The sequence below is a fragment of the Hemibagrus wyckioides genome, linkage group LG27, assembly GCF_019097595.1.
Source record: "Hemibagrus wyckioides isolate EC202008001 linkage group LG27, SWU_Hwy_1.0, whole genome shotgun sequence".
NCBI lineage: Eukaryota > Metazoa > Chordata > Actinopteri > Siluriformes > Bagridae > Hemibagrus > Hemibagrus wyckioides.
In genome coordinates this window covers 11760247-11774229 of record NC_080736.1, presented here as the reverse complement: position 1 = coordinate 11774229, position 13983 = coordinate 11760247, and the positions used below count along the sequence as shown (strand labels likewise).

The window sequence follows — 13983 nt, the reverse complement described above, 5'->3', positions numbered from 1 at the left end:
CATCAAGCTGAGATAAGCCGCCTTTATGTTTTCAGACCTTTCAGATTTACTCTGTACTCTGTTCATTGAAAGTATTTGGCAGTTTCTCTGGAAAAGGCCATCTGTCAAATAAGTGTGTGTGTGTGTATGCGTGTGTGTGCCATGCTCCTCAGGTGAAATGGAGTGGGAGTTTGGTAGAGTACAGTCTGGAAGGAGAGTTTCCAGAGATGCTTTTCACCATTAGTAGAGAAGGAGTCATCTACCTGAATGCCCCTCTGGACCGAGAAACCCAAGATCAAGTAAAGGACAAATGCACACAAACACACAGAACATCACAAAACCTTTCAAATTATTTGCACAAGTGTTCAGTTATGTAAGTGTTTTGGTTTCTGTTCCTGTGCAGTAATCAAGGGATGAACACTGGATGTATTTCTTTTTCCATTTGTTTTAATGCTCATGAGAGTGGCACATAAAGCAGTTAGGTTTCCATTTTAACAAGGGTTTCAATTACTACCATCTGTGACAGAGATGCATTAAAGGTGTGTAAAACTCGAGCCCACATATCATGCTGCCCTTGTATTAAATATTTTCTCTTTTTATTAGTACTAGTGTATTTAAGCGGATCATAAACTACAGAGAAATCCACTGAAATTAGACACTTTTGCGACATTATAAAATCTCTCATTCTTATACTAAGGTTGCGTCCATCTACACGCACTTAGCTTCTTTTGAAATAATCTAGAAATCTATTTGTATGAAAGTGATACTCATAGACAACCAGTTTATTCACTGTCTGGCTGTCTCATGTCGCTTTTTATTGAGTCGTATCACTGCCACTCGACCCGTCCTCAATGTTTCGTGACACCACAGTGAATTCAAGCATTATTTATAACACACCAAACTAAACATTAGTGTGCACTTTTATAGCTGCAGTGACTAACTCAGAGCTCACCAAATGAGTTATTGACTCAGAGCAGTCAATCTGATCAAATATCAACTAGACAATCAGATGCAGACATCAATATGAACAATACAATAGGCTATAATGTCCAGCTTAATCAGGTTCACAGATAGTTGGAAAAGCAGGCCATGTGATGAACCTTAAGGAAAAGCTTGCCTCTGCTTTGGGATTTTGTCATTAATTTGATTAAATTGATTGTTGATGTAAAAGATTAAGTGTATAACATAGAAGGGAGTGTATGATACACAGAACAGTAGCTTATACTTAAAACCCCTATGGACCAGTTAGCTAGTTAATTAATGTAATAGGTTGAGGGATCATATAGAACAATGTTATAGAAGGAAAATGATCTATAATCCTAATATCTGGTGTTACCCAGATGAGGATAGAGCCTGATTCCTCGTATCATCTTACGGAGTTTATTCTCAACACCGTCGCCTCTGGCTTTCTCACTGATATATATTTTTATTTATGTACTTAAATTATCGATTTCTGTAAAGGTGCTTTGTAACAATGTCTATTTTTAAAAGAATTATACAAATAAAATTTACCTGAGTTGAAGTGGGCAGTTAATCCTGTGCTTGTGACCAGAAGGTTGTGTGTTTAAATGCTGCCTTCCAGGAAGACATCCTCATCTGCTAAGTTGGATTCTGACTCACATGGATAAAAATGATTTGCCAAATAAATTAATGTAATTATGTTTTTTCCTCTCCCTGTCTCTCAGTTCTTGATCAGCATAGTAGCAGAGAGGCCAGATGGCAGAAGAATTGCAAAACCTGTAGAGCTGAGGGTCATGGTGGGAGACGCCAATGACAACAGACCAACCTTCCCACAGATGCAGTACCACACTGTTGTCAAGGAACTCGCTCAGAAAGGTCTCTCTCTCTCTCTCTCTCTCTCTCTCTGTCTCACACACACACACACACACACACACAAAGTCATGCAGTCATTTAATCATCACAGTATAATTACACATTGGGTAGATTTGAAGGCACTTTAACTCTGTTTGATTAATTAATTAGATATTCTCTAATCATTTCATAAAACCCATTATGACAATTATTGCAATTATCGATAATTATTGTTTAAATACAAATAAACTTTAAATATTCAACTTCACCTGTATTGAGGAACAGGTAAACTAAAAGTGTTAAATGGCCACTTTATTCTAATCTGAACAAAAAAGTGATGGTTAGTTACCAATTTTTTTTATTATATCATCAAGCATTAGAAGGGCTCCTAGGTCCAATCAATTGTTTATATTAATGATCACTGAAAAAAAGAGATGAACTGAGATGAAAAGATTTTTGCACTTTGCATTGCTAAATACTGTAAAATCTAAATTCAACCTAAGCTTTAGAAACTAAGTTAGTTTTGTGATTTTTGTGCCACACATTAATTCAGTCTTGACTAAGTCTTTGTGGAAGTGCCATATCAAGCAATTTATTATGTAAAATACAGAAATATGTTATGGTCTTTAAAACTTTAATTATTTTAAGTAATAAATAGGATGTTTGGTTTATGGCTGCAGGGATTTTGACCTTTCTTATTATATTTCCTCTATGCCCAACAGGAACTGAAATTCTCACAGTCCAGGCAGCTGACAACGACGACCCCAAAACGGATAATGTGCGGATATTTTACAGATTGGCAGGGCAGGTGCCTGAAAGCCCACGTCCACTCTTTCGTGTGGACAGAGATTCGGGGGTGATCACAGTGCAGGCTGACAGCATGGAGGGCACGGCATCACAGTACACACTCACAATCATCGCTGAGGATGCTAAAGGTTGCACACAACCATCAAGAATCCTTTCTTTGTCACATATACATTATAGTACAGTCACATTCTGTTCTTCACATATTCCTGTTTCTTAGGAAGTTGGGGTCAGAGTGCAGGTTAAACCATAACATGGCACTCCTATAGCAATTTGGGTTAAAGGCTTTGAACTAGGGCTCAACAGTGGGAGCTTTTTGATGCTGGGGCTTGAACCTCCAGTCTTCTGATCAGTAATTCAGACCCTTAACCACTGAGTAGTGTTTATCGATTTCTGCCTGCCACTACTAATGAAATAAGTGTGCTCTTTCACCTGTCAGTCAAAATAAAGTAGGCATGATCTCTACCTGTTGGTCCTAATGAAGTAAGTGTGGTCTCTCCCTGTCATTTTTGATTAAGTAGGCATGGTCTCTCCCTGTAATTTTTAATAAAGTAGGTGTGGTCTCTACCTGTCAGTTCTGATAAAGTAGGTGTTGTCTCTACTTGTCAGTTCTGATAAAGTAGGTGTGGTCTCTACCTGTCAATCCTTATAAAGTAGGTGTGGTCTCTCCCTGTCATTTTTGATAAAGTAGGTGTTGTCTCTACCTGTCAGTCCTAATGAAGTACAGGTGGTCTCTACCTGTCAGTCCTAATGAAGTAAGTGTGGTCTCTCCCTGTCATTTTTAATAAAGTAGGTGTGGTCTCTGCCTGTCAGTCCTAATAAAGTAGGTATGATATCTACCTGTCAGTTCAGATAAAGTTGGTGTGATCTCTGCCTGTCAGTTCTGAATAAGTAGGTGTGGTTTCTACCTGTCAGTTCTGAATAAGTAGGTGTGGTCTCTACCTGTCAGTTAAGATAAAGTAGACATGATCTCTACCTGCCAGTTCTGATAAAGTAGGTGTGGACTCTACCTGTCAGTCCTATTGAAGTGGGTGTGGTCTCTACTTGTCAGTTCTGATAAAGTAGGTGTGGTCTCTACCTGTCAATCCTTATAAAGTAGGTGTGGTCACTACTTGTCAGTTCTGAAAAAATAGGTGTGGTCTCTACCTGTCAGTTCTTATAAAGTAGGTGTGTTCTCTACTCGTCAGTTCTGATAAAGTAGGCATTTTCTCTACCTCTCAGTTCTGATAAATTAGTTGTGGCCTGTACCTGTCAGTTCTGATAAAGTAGGTGTGTTCTCTACTCGTCAGTTCTGATAAAGTAGGCATTTTCTCTACCTCTCAGTTCTGATAAATTAGTTGTGGCCTGTACCTGTCAGTTCTGATAAAGTAGGTGTGGTCTCTACGTGTCAGTTCTGATAAAGTGGGTATCATCTGTCCCTGTCAGTCCTAATGAAGTAGGTGTGGTCTCTACCTGTCAGTTCTGATAAAGTAGGCATGATCTCTAACCGTCAGTTCTGATAAAGTAGGTGAGGTCTCTCTGCCAGCCACTCCTAATGAAATAAGTGTGATCTCTTCTTGTCACTCCTAATAAAATACACATGGTCTCTCTGCATATCAGTCCTAATGAAGCGTAGCCTACCTGTCTCAAAGCTAATACATATTTTATTGTTTGGCAAATAATGAATCATATTGTAATATATTTGCATTGTATTATTTGTTGACTGATTCACATAGGTCTTTTTTTACACATTGTATCATTGATCATGTAAGATACAGACTGTGTTGTCTCACAAGGAGAGAAGCACACTCCTGCTTAATAAGCAGTAAACTCTGTGGAAAAATTGTCCATGCTGCTTTTTTTCCCACGAACTATAACTGACCTCCAGATTTTGGCCTTAATCTAAGATCATGCTAAATGTCAGAGGAAGCAAATGTGCACAAGACATGTTGTTTATAAGACACAGTGAATCACACTCCAGATGTCCTTGTTGGTATTTATACTGCTTTGTAGCTAAATATGTTTTTTGTATGAGCATGTTACACACACACACACACACACACACATTAACTTTATGTGTCTGTTTTCAGTGACACACGTATACTGTGACAAAGTGATATATGACACATAATAAATCATTTAAATGATTGTTCATTGCATGCCATTCTGTTGATTATTAAATGTAACAGTATGATCAGTGATGGAGACTAACAGCAATAATAATAATGTGATGAAGTGACCATGAGTCATGTCTTACACTTTCTGCAGGGTTGAACAGCTCCTGCACTGTGATAGTTAAAGTTTTGGATGAAAACAACAACCCACCTGTCTTCTCTCAGCATGAGGTATGTGTACTGCTCTGTGTCAGGGTTTATGTGAGGTCTCCTAAGGATGATTATTATTCTGTAAACGATTCTGCATGTTTTTGAATCTGTAGAACTAATTTGAAGTGGACTTTATTCAATGTATTCGTGCTTGACCACTGTCTGGATATATTTTCTGTACATTGTTACTGATTTGTCTGTTTCAGTCAAAAAGTGATGGTGATGGTCAGTCTTCATTACATTTCACTACTGTATTTGTGTGTGTATGAGGTGCTGCATGAACAGATGTGTGTATATGTCTTTGCTCTTGTTTGGCAGATAATGGTTTGATTTACTTACGTGAGTGAGGTAAAGACCTTTCAGGGGAATCCACAAAATAATCTGAGGCTTATAGGGCTGATATTGCAGAGGGCTTTCCTGTTCAGAGGTCCAAATGGATAGTGTTCTCAGTACTAATCAGATTAATCTCTAGGAAGACCAGATATTCAACTGTATATTCATGGCACCTCAGTAACATGTATCCTTTAGTCAATATTGCAGTAAGATAAGTCCTCTAAATGCAGACATAATATAAAACATTAAACAAAGTAATAAAATTAAAGATTAATATGAATTCAAAATAGCAATTACGGTTCATTTTTTATGCTTAATTCTGCGGACAAGATTAATAGAATTGGAATAAATAGAATCCAGGGTCAAGACATAAACGCAGAATCATTATCAGCATTAGTAGCTGGACTCAAAACACTGTTTGAGTTAATCCATTATCATAAACCAAACAGCTAGCTGGATGTCAAACCTGGCAGATATTAAAATAGGAACAATGTAAACTACAAACCTATAAACAGATTACAGTCAACACTAGAATGACTAGACCCCTTTAAAGGGAAACGGCAACAGTAATCATTAATGATGGAGTGGATGAATACATTTTTATACCAAAATGCTAGATACGAAGAATGAGTATTTACGCAGATAAAGCAATGCATTCTCCTCATCTCTTTTTTCTGAGTATACTCCGACCTCCAGCATTTGCATAAGACAGTTAATTTCTCGTGGAAACACTGTTAGATTTCTTTTCCTGAGGTGATGTTCTAAAAATGGCCACCATTCATCACTTTTTTATGGCAGCTGTTTTCTGGGAAATCCCCTCTATGCACTCACCCACACTGTGTGAATAAGCAGGAGCACAGAGATGCATGTGGGTGTCTTTAAGATCGAGAAAGCTCGGAAAGGTTTTAACAAAATCCCCAAGCAGAGGCTCCTCCTACAAATTCCTAACTTCTGGCAACATTTTATAATATATGTTTTTATATAAAAAAGTCCCTTTGTTCCTTGAATGCAGCTTTGATCAGGCCCAAAGTCTCTGATCTCAAGTGATGAAATGTAGACCCTCATTTTTAGACCCTCACAGATCCAATCAAGCATATTGACTTATAGTCCTATATAGTCCTTTACCTATAGTGATCAAATCACTGTTAGATGAATAATTGAATGAAACAGGATGGGAAAACAAACAAAAAACATAGACATATAATGAAAATTTTACAAAGTTTGTTTGTTCATTATTCTTCCCTAACCTCTTAATCCTGATCAGGGTTTTAAAGGATATGGAAACTGTCCTAGATCCACAAATATTTGGGGAGACTCTTTTTTCTTGTCAGTTGAAAATCCATAAAATTCTTAGGACGTATGCCAGGAGAAAGATGCATAGGCGCCATGTATTTCCCCCTGCTGCTGACAGTGAGGTCCCTTCTCTGAACCACAGCCAAGATTTACAAGATGGATGTAGTCTGAGCTAATGCACTTACAGTGCCAGGCTGCCAGAGTTGAATCATGGGAACATGCACCTGGAGGGCAAACTGCTTACCCTGACTCTTAAGCAATTGCCAAATGCTGAAAATATCCAGCTATTGAAGTGCAGGGTTTAAGGTTAACTGTTAAGATATTGCTAGTTCTACTGTTGTAAGTTGTTTAAATTAAATGATATGCCTTTGTTATTTTGAAGTGTTTACTAAAATCAGTGCTCATATTCTCCCTCTCTCTAGTATACACATATACACACACAAAGCAAGGTGGAAAAAGCTCTTAAGCGGGTTGAGATGGTGTGGCCATGTGAGTGTGTGATGGTGCAGTGGAGTGTGAGTGATGACAGGTTTGGCCTTGCCGATCAGAAGCTCAGTGAGAAGGGCTGATTACTGTTCTCCCAAACATGCTGATATACAGGCTGAGATAGAGAAGCTCTCCACCTCGCCTGAGCCTGCCAAAACTCACTGCAGAAACACAAACTATTATAAGTAGAGTGATATAGTGGATCTGCAAGACCTCTGGATCTGCTATTTTCAGTGCTTCAGTGCCTTTTAACTAAGAACAAATTTTTTATACATGAACCATGCATATGTAAAAAGTTTATTATTGCAATAATTCTGTCTACATTCTGCTACTTTTTGGTTGTGATTCATTTGAGCTTCAAGTTGTGTAAATATAAGTCTAAATCCATCAGTCCAGTCACTTTCTCTACCACTTATCCTACAAGGAACCCAGAGCCTGTTCTAGGGGGCTTGGGGCATAAGGCAGGGGACACCCTGAATGGGGTGCCAACCCATCGCAAGGCACATAATTTTAAATTTTACATGTTTAATATAAATCTAAATGTTAAATGTTGAAAGTTAGTCAATGTCTCCTGCCTTTCTTGAATTTTGTGTCATTGCATCACAGCGCTGGCAAGGTAGCCTTGTTCCAAATCTAGCACTGGGCATGAAAATGGTGACCTTTGCAACCCATACTGCACTGACAGGGTCAGTCAAAATATAGATGAAACAGTTACCTTTTACATTTAACAATTACACTTATATTTAATATTTACGTTTACCATTTAGATTCAGATTTACAATTCACATTTAGTATTTACATTTCTATTTAATATTTATATGAAAAGTTCAATTCAATTCAATTCAATTTTATTTCTATAGTGCTTTTAACAAAGAGAATTGTCTCAAAGCAGCTTTACATGAGAAATGACATAAGAAAACAACAAACATATAAACAGACAAACAGACAAACAGTCCTAGATGTTATCCCAAGTGAGCAAGCCTGAGGTGACTGAGGCGACTGTGGCAAGGAAAAACTCCCTTAGATGGTAAGAGGAAGAAACCTTGAGAGGAACCAGACTAAAAAGGGAACCCATCCTCATTTGGGTGACAATTGTGTGATGCAGATACAGCATGTGTATAATGTTATGTAAGTCAATAAGGAGGTTGTTGTCCACAGCGCTGCTTGAATATCCCAATCCTCACAAGCAGAACCCGGCTGGAGCTGGTCCATCTCCGGATGCCATTGGAGCCGGCACAGTCTGGATATTCAAATAACTTTCTGACTTGTCAATCTAAATCTAAAAGTCATAAATTTCAGTCATACAAGACATGTGCACATGCAGTATACTGGTCTAATTTTTTTAAAAAATCTTTGCATTGATAATTAGATAAATTAGATAAATTAATTGATCACATTCACCACACATCACATGAGAATATATTTTCCTTTTTTTTTTAAAATTATATTTGCAGCTCCCAGGCAAAACTGAAGAAACAAACTTTTTGGTAGATCAACTATATTTGAGGCAAAAGGGAAAACTGTATTTTTGGGCAGACTGTTCTATAAATCTGACCCCATGTGCCCTACGAGAGTAGAGAATGTGTTTTGCCTCTGGTAGCTAAAGTAATTAACATGTTATTAACCTTTCTGCATATCTAGGTGCTGATGCAACAAGGTTTTATCGAAATATATTATATGTGGGGTGCAATTTTCCTGACTTATCTCTTTTATTCACCTTTACTTTTCCTTCAAAACTTCTTCCAGTCCTTTTATCTACACACCTTCATATTGAGCTTCTTTCCTCCTGCTGTGTATTTTATTATTATACAGCTCACACCACCTGTCTCTCTCTGATATTAGTCTTAGCTCACTGTAATCTTTCTGGGCTTTGGCTCACATTTTGATCTTCATGCATTTTTGTCTCTCCACATTACACCCCATTTACTGCTGTGTTGTTTGTATCTGAGTTTGTGCATACTCACTTTCTTTTCTTCCTGTCTGTCTTTCTCAGTACGGACCATTTCACCTGGCAGAAGATGCCCTAGTGGGCACCACAGTGACGGCGGTGGCAGCATGGGATGCTGATGAATGGGGTGGGGACAGCTGGCTGGTCGACTATCGACTAGAGTCAGGGAACGAGGATGAGGTCTTTGCTTTGGTGACAGACAGACAGACTAACGAGGTCTCTCTTGTCCTCGCTAAGGTACTCTTTCATGTTTCCTCATTCACTGGAGTATGTCAGAGAGATTTTAAGATGAGACCAAAATATAAAAAAAGATAGTTTGGGATTTTAAGAGATTGTGCTCTGACTATAAGCTCCCCCTGCCCAAGTAATCTGCCCCTGTAATCAACCCATACCACATGTGCCACCAGATAGAAAATCTCTTTAATCCCCACGACATTCATCTCTTCGTCTGACTGCAGGCCAGAGAAAAGCTACTTCTTGTCTGAGAAATGCCTTTACCTTGCCTTTAGAAATACCTTTTTTAATTGGGTCATCCACACCTCTATAAAACGCTGATAAACGATGATGAACCTTTTGGTATTAAAGTATTATTACCTGAAAATGATTTTGAATGACACTCATTATGTTCTAATAACAGATACTGTCATGCATAAATATGTACACTTGAGATTTGATGATATGCCTGAACTAAGGCGTACTGTGAGAAGGAAATGAAATCCATTATATTTATAGCCCCTGATAGCAAATGAGTAATGGCTCCATGATGGTCCACCTTCGCCCCTGCATCAGGCTCACGTATCACCAGTGACACTGATGAACTAATCAAAATCTGAAGAGTAAACTCCAATTTGGTTAGGAAGTCATTTTATGTAATTAAAAATGCACACAATGTCTGACTGATTTTATATCATTTGTGGCGCAGATTTCAAATTCTGGGCTATTGCCATGTAACTATTATTCAATTTCAATTCAATTTATTTGTATAACGCATTTAACAATGGATATTGTCTCAAAGCAGCTTTACAGAAGTATAGAAACATAGAAAAAATGATCAAATTTAAAGTTAAGTTCATATTTATCCCTATTGTTTATTCCTGCCTATAACTAGACAGTTGTGTGCTAAAGCTGTAATCTGCAGCTGTTAATAAAATCAATTTCTTTCTGGTGGTGCACTTGTCTAAGGTTTCCTCCTATTGCTGGGAGATTGTCAGTTTGGATCCTAACAATGGGCAGGAGTTCAATAGAGCCTAATTGGCATTGCTCTCTGGTGAATAGCATTTCTTGCATCACTATCAACTACAGCAATGTTACACATATATACATGTACTATACATGTATATACATGTATATACGTATACTGTATATATGTTACATGCTCATATATACAGTGCTCTCCTACCATTGCATTGCATGAGCAGCACTTCAAAACCATGTGGTAGCTTCACTTATGTAGGAGGAGGCACATGTTCACCTTCATCCCCCCAGTGGCAGAAGCGTTCATGCATCCGGTGAGCTTTTACTGAGCTTTGTGTATAATTTAATTAGAGGATAAATGCCAAAATATGCCAAAAAAAAAAACAAAAACGCTGCTTTTAATTGCGTTGAAAATTAAACGATTGGACCGTGGTAATGTAAAATTTTATACTGCATACTGTTAATTATTGTTTGCTTTTTACATTCAACAGCATGTGGACTGATAATGGATGGACTGCAAAATATCGACTGCATGTGAGATGATAATGAACTGCAGTGAAAATGAACAAACACTTGATAATGCACTTCAGATAAAACAGAGATTGCATGTACTGAACTGTTTCCTTTGCTTCATAATTAATGCTCTGGTACTTTAGCCAACATCTCTGTCACTACTGCAGTATGAAGCAGCCAAAATGAATAACTGCAATGTGGCCTAAGAACTAATTGCAGTGCTTCATGTTCTAATGATGTTTATGTTCTTATAAAAGCAGGGCATATATTGTATAGGGTGGTAAGAGGAAACACACACACACACACACAGTGATGAAGCTACAGTTTCAGTTCGTTGATTGTCAATTATTGCCCCATCTCTGTTGCTGCAATGACATTTAACAAATTTAACTCAGTTCAAAAATATGTTAAATATAAATGTGAACTAACATGATGCATGATAATTACATAACCTTGAATTGCAGAGGCACAGCTGGCGGACATTTTGAGTTTGAACCCCCCTGAAGTATTTTATGACAGTTCCTAATGCTTATTCATGGGTGGTTAATGTAAAACACATAAAGCACAGCTCATTATATATGTGTCACATAGCACTGTTTTGCACAGTTATTGTGCTGTACTGTTCTTCATGTGAGAAATTTTCATTGCAATTCCTCCATTATTAACCACCCGGGATATCAAACAGGATTAACCAATTGGGGTCATGCTTTTTTTTCTATTTCTGTTTCAAAGCTACAGTGTGAGTTCAGGTATATTAAGGTGGCAGTGGATTAAGTATTAGATAAGTGAAAGATAGTATTAGATAGTAAAAGAAGTGAGGCAGTTGTTAAAGTAGAATATGTTTTTTAATCATTTTTAATGCTATGAAGGTATTGCAAATTCAAATGTATTGTCATGTGCATAAAGAGTGCTTTAAGCATCAATATACAGTGAAATTCTTGTGCTACAGTTGTACACTCCTAACCAGATACAGTGAACACAGACAAATACCCTGCAAGATTATCAGTGTGCTCAAAGTATAAACTGTAAACAATGCTGCAATCATTTTTGGCAATGTTATTAATTTAGTTCACTGTAGTTCATGATTTAAATGATTAAAACAACTGTGTGTCCTCACTGTTCTTAATATCTGGCATGCACACAAAATGAAGAAACGTGTCACACATCTCAGTTTAATTGTAGCATGCAGCAATTTAATGATATTTACTGCAGGCTACACCATTGTTGAAACAGCATGTATCTTTATTTATCTATATTATTTTTTTGGCACTGGAACACCTACATACAAAATAATTCACTTCAGATATATATGGAAGAACCGCACAGAAAATTAAACCTTCAATCAGAAACATGAGAAAATATAAGGCAACATAAGGCAATAGAAGAACAACACCCCTTATTCCTCATCTCTCTCTTGTTAAGGAGACTTTGTTCTGCCTGGAAAGCGACAGGACGTGTGCATGTGTGTTTATTTTTTATCAGCAGATCTGGCCTTTCCGGAAAGCTAAAGGCTTTTAAAACTGTTTTTAATGGTGACGGAAAAGACTGATGCAGAATGTTGATGGGAAATGTGCCGTGTGTTCTGTAGAACTGGCACCTTTGTTTAACTGTATGCAGAGGTGGAATGAAGCAGTATGTCACTGAACAAGCCGACTGCAGGAATAGCCTTCTGGAACAGGCTACAAGATTTGAGAACTGTCTCACCTTCTTCTCACTCCTGTAGCTTCAATTTCTTTTAACTACCAAACACATGGTCGACAATTTAATTCCGAAATCCATCTACCTTGAAAATGTTGCCATGACGACAAAAGAGCCCAATCCGAATGAGTTCTCACATGGCACTGACGTAACATGTTTCCCCTCAGGTGCTGGATTTTGAGCGGGAGAGTGAGTACATTCTGGTGCTGAGTGCTCAGAACCCTGTGGCTCTGGTGAGGGGAAGGTATGGCCCTGCATCCACCGCCACCGTCTCCATCTTCATTGATGACATCAATGAGGGCCCTGTTCTGTCACAGAGTCACTACGAGGTCACTGTCAGAGAGGGCGAGGAGCCAGGACGAGTCATAGCTACAATAAGGGCTTATGACCCTGACTCCCATCCAATCAGGCAAGGGTTTTTTAGTGACATACTATGTGAAAAACATTTCTTACAAATGCATTCAAGATCACTGGGAATTTTGCAAAGTACATTTTTTTCACTAGAACAGCAGTGTCAATGCAATTTTCTAGATTAAAATCATCTTCCATTCTTTGCCTTTAGCTCATTTTAATCTGCCCTATCTTTAGGATTAATCATTAATATTACTCTTACATCTTATCTTTACTGTTTACTCTTTAAATAACTCTTTACACTTAAGTCTTAAATTTTATCTTAACTTATGTTATCTTATCTTATTAATCACTCGAACTTAATCTTAATGACATTGTGTTTGTTATATTGCTACATATAAATATAAATCCTGTCAGTTGAGATTGTAATAACTAGCTGGTTAAAAAACTGGGAAAATATGAGACAGGTACATATATGAATGGCAATGACTTTATTAGCAAAGGCAATGACTTTTTTCTGCTTTAAAGTTTCCCAACACAAAGTCAAAGACTTTCTGTGGGGTGCAGTGCACATGTGGTATTGATCAAAAGACGTCCTGTTTACCTCCTGTTTCCTTTAGCTGCTGTTACAACTCTGTTTGCCATGCAGCCCAAACAAGGATTATAATTTGTGGAAAAACTTAAATAGAACCATACAGATACACCCAGATGTCTCAAAAAAGGCTAAAAGTCTCAAAGCATAAAATGTCAGCAATGTAATGGCTGCACAGTTTATATTTCAGGATTGAATTATCCAGCTAAATGAAAAATCATGCTTTCATTATCAGGGTTCTCTGTAAATTTGTATTTATGTTATAAAAATAATCAGTCCAATTTCTTGCAGGATGTGGGAGAATAGGACACATAAAGCTGAGCAGTTCAGCAGCTGCACCTGCAGAGGAACAGTGCATAACATGGTTACAGCACCAGAACTGAACAGAACATTCTTTTCTCTTTTGTGTTTTTTTGTAGGTACTCACTGAGAGGAGACACAAAGAGATATTTCTCCATTGGGAAGTACTCAGGAGAGCTGAAGACAGTGCAGGCTTTGGACAGAGAGGAGAACAGTACTTACACCATGGAGGTGGTGGCTGAGGATGGACGTAAGAGATGCTTCATTCTACCATATGAATTAAGACTAATATTTTGACTACTGCGTTTATTAATTTCATACACACACAGGTGATCTATACCGAGATAATCCCAGCCCTGTCCACAGGGCATGGAGGC

General features: G+C 37.8%; 1 protein-coding gene across 1 annotated transcript in view; it reads left to right on the top strand.

Moving 5' to 3' along the window:
* Window positions 1-13983, top strand: part of cdh16 (cadherin 16, KSP-cadherin) — a 43578-nt gene that overhangs the window by 17799 nt on the left and 11796 nt on the right. The window contains exons 8-14 of the mRNA XM_058381398.1: window positions 153-278; window positions 1665-1815; window positions 2514-2726; window positions 4843-4919; window positions 9004-9195; window positions 12531-12772; window positions 13726-13856. Coding sequence (XP_058237381.1) covers window positions 153-278; window positions 1665-1815; window positions 2514-2726; window positions 4843-4919; window positions 9004-9195; window positions 12531-12772; window positions 13726-13856 — 1132 coding nt within the window. The remainder of the gene's footprint in view (window positions 1-152; window positions 279-1664; window positions 1816-2513; window positions 2727-4842; window positions 4920-9003; window positions 9196-12530; window positions 12773-13725; window positions 13857-13983) is intronic.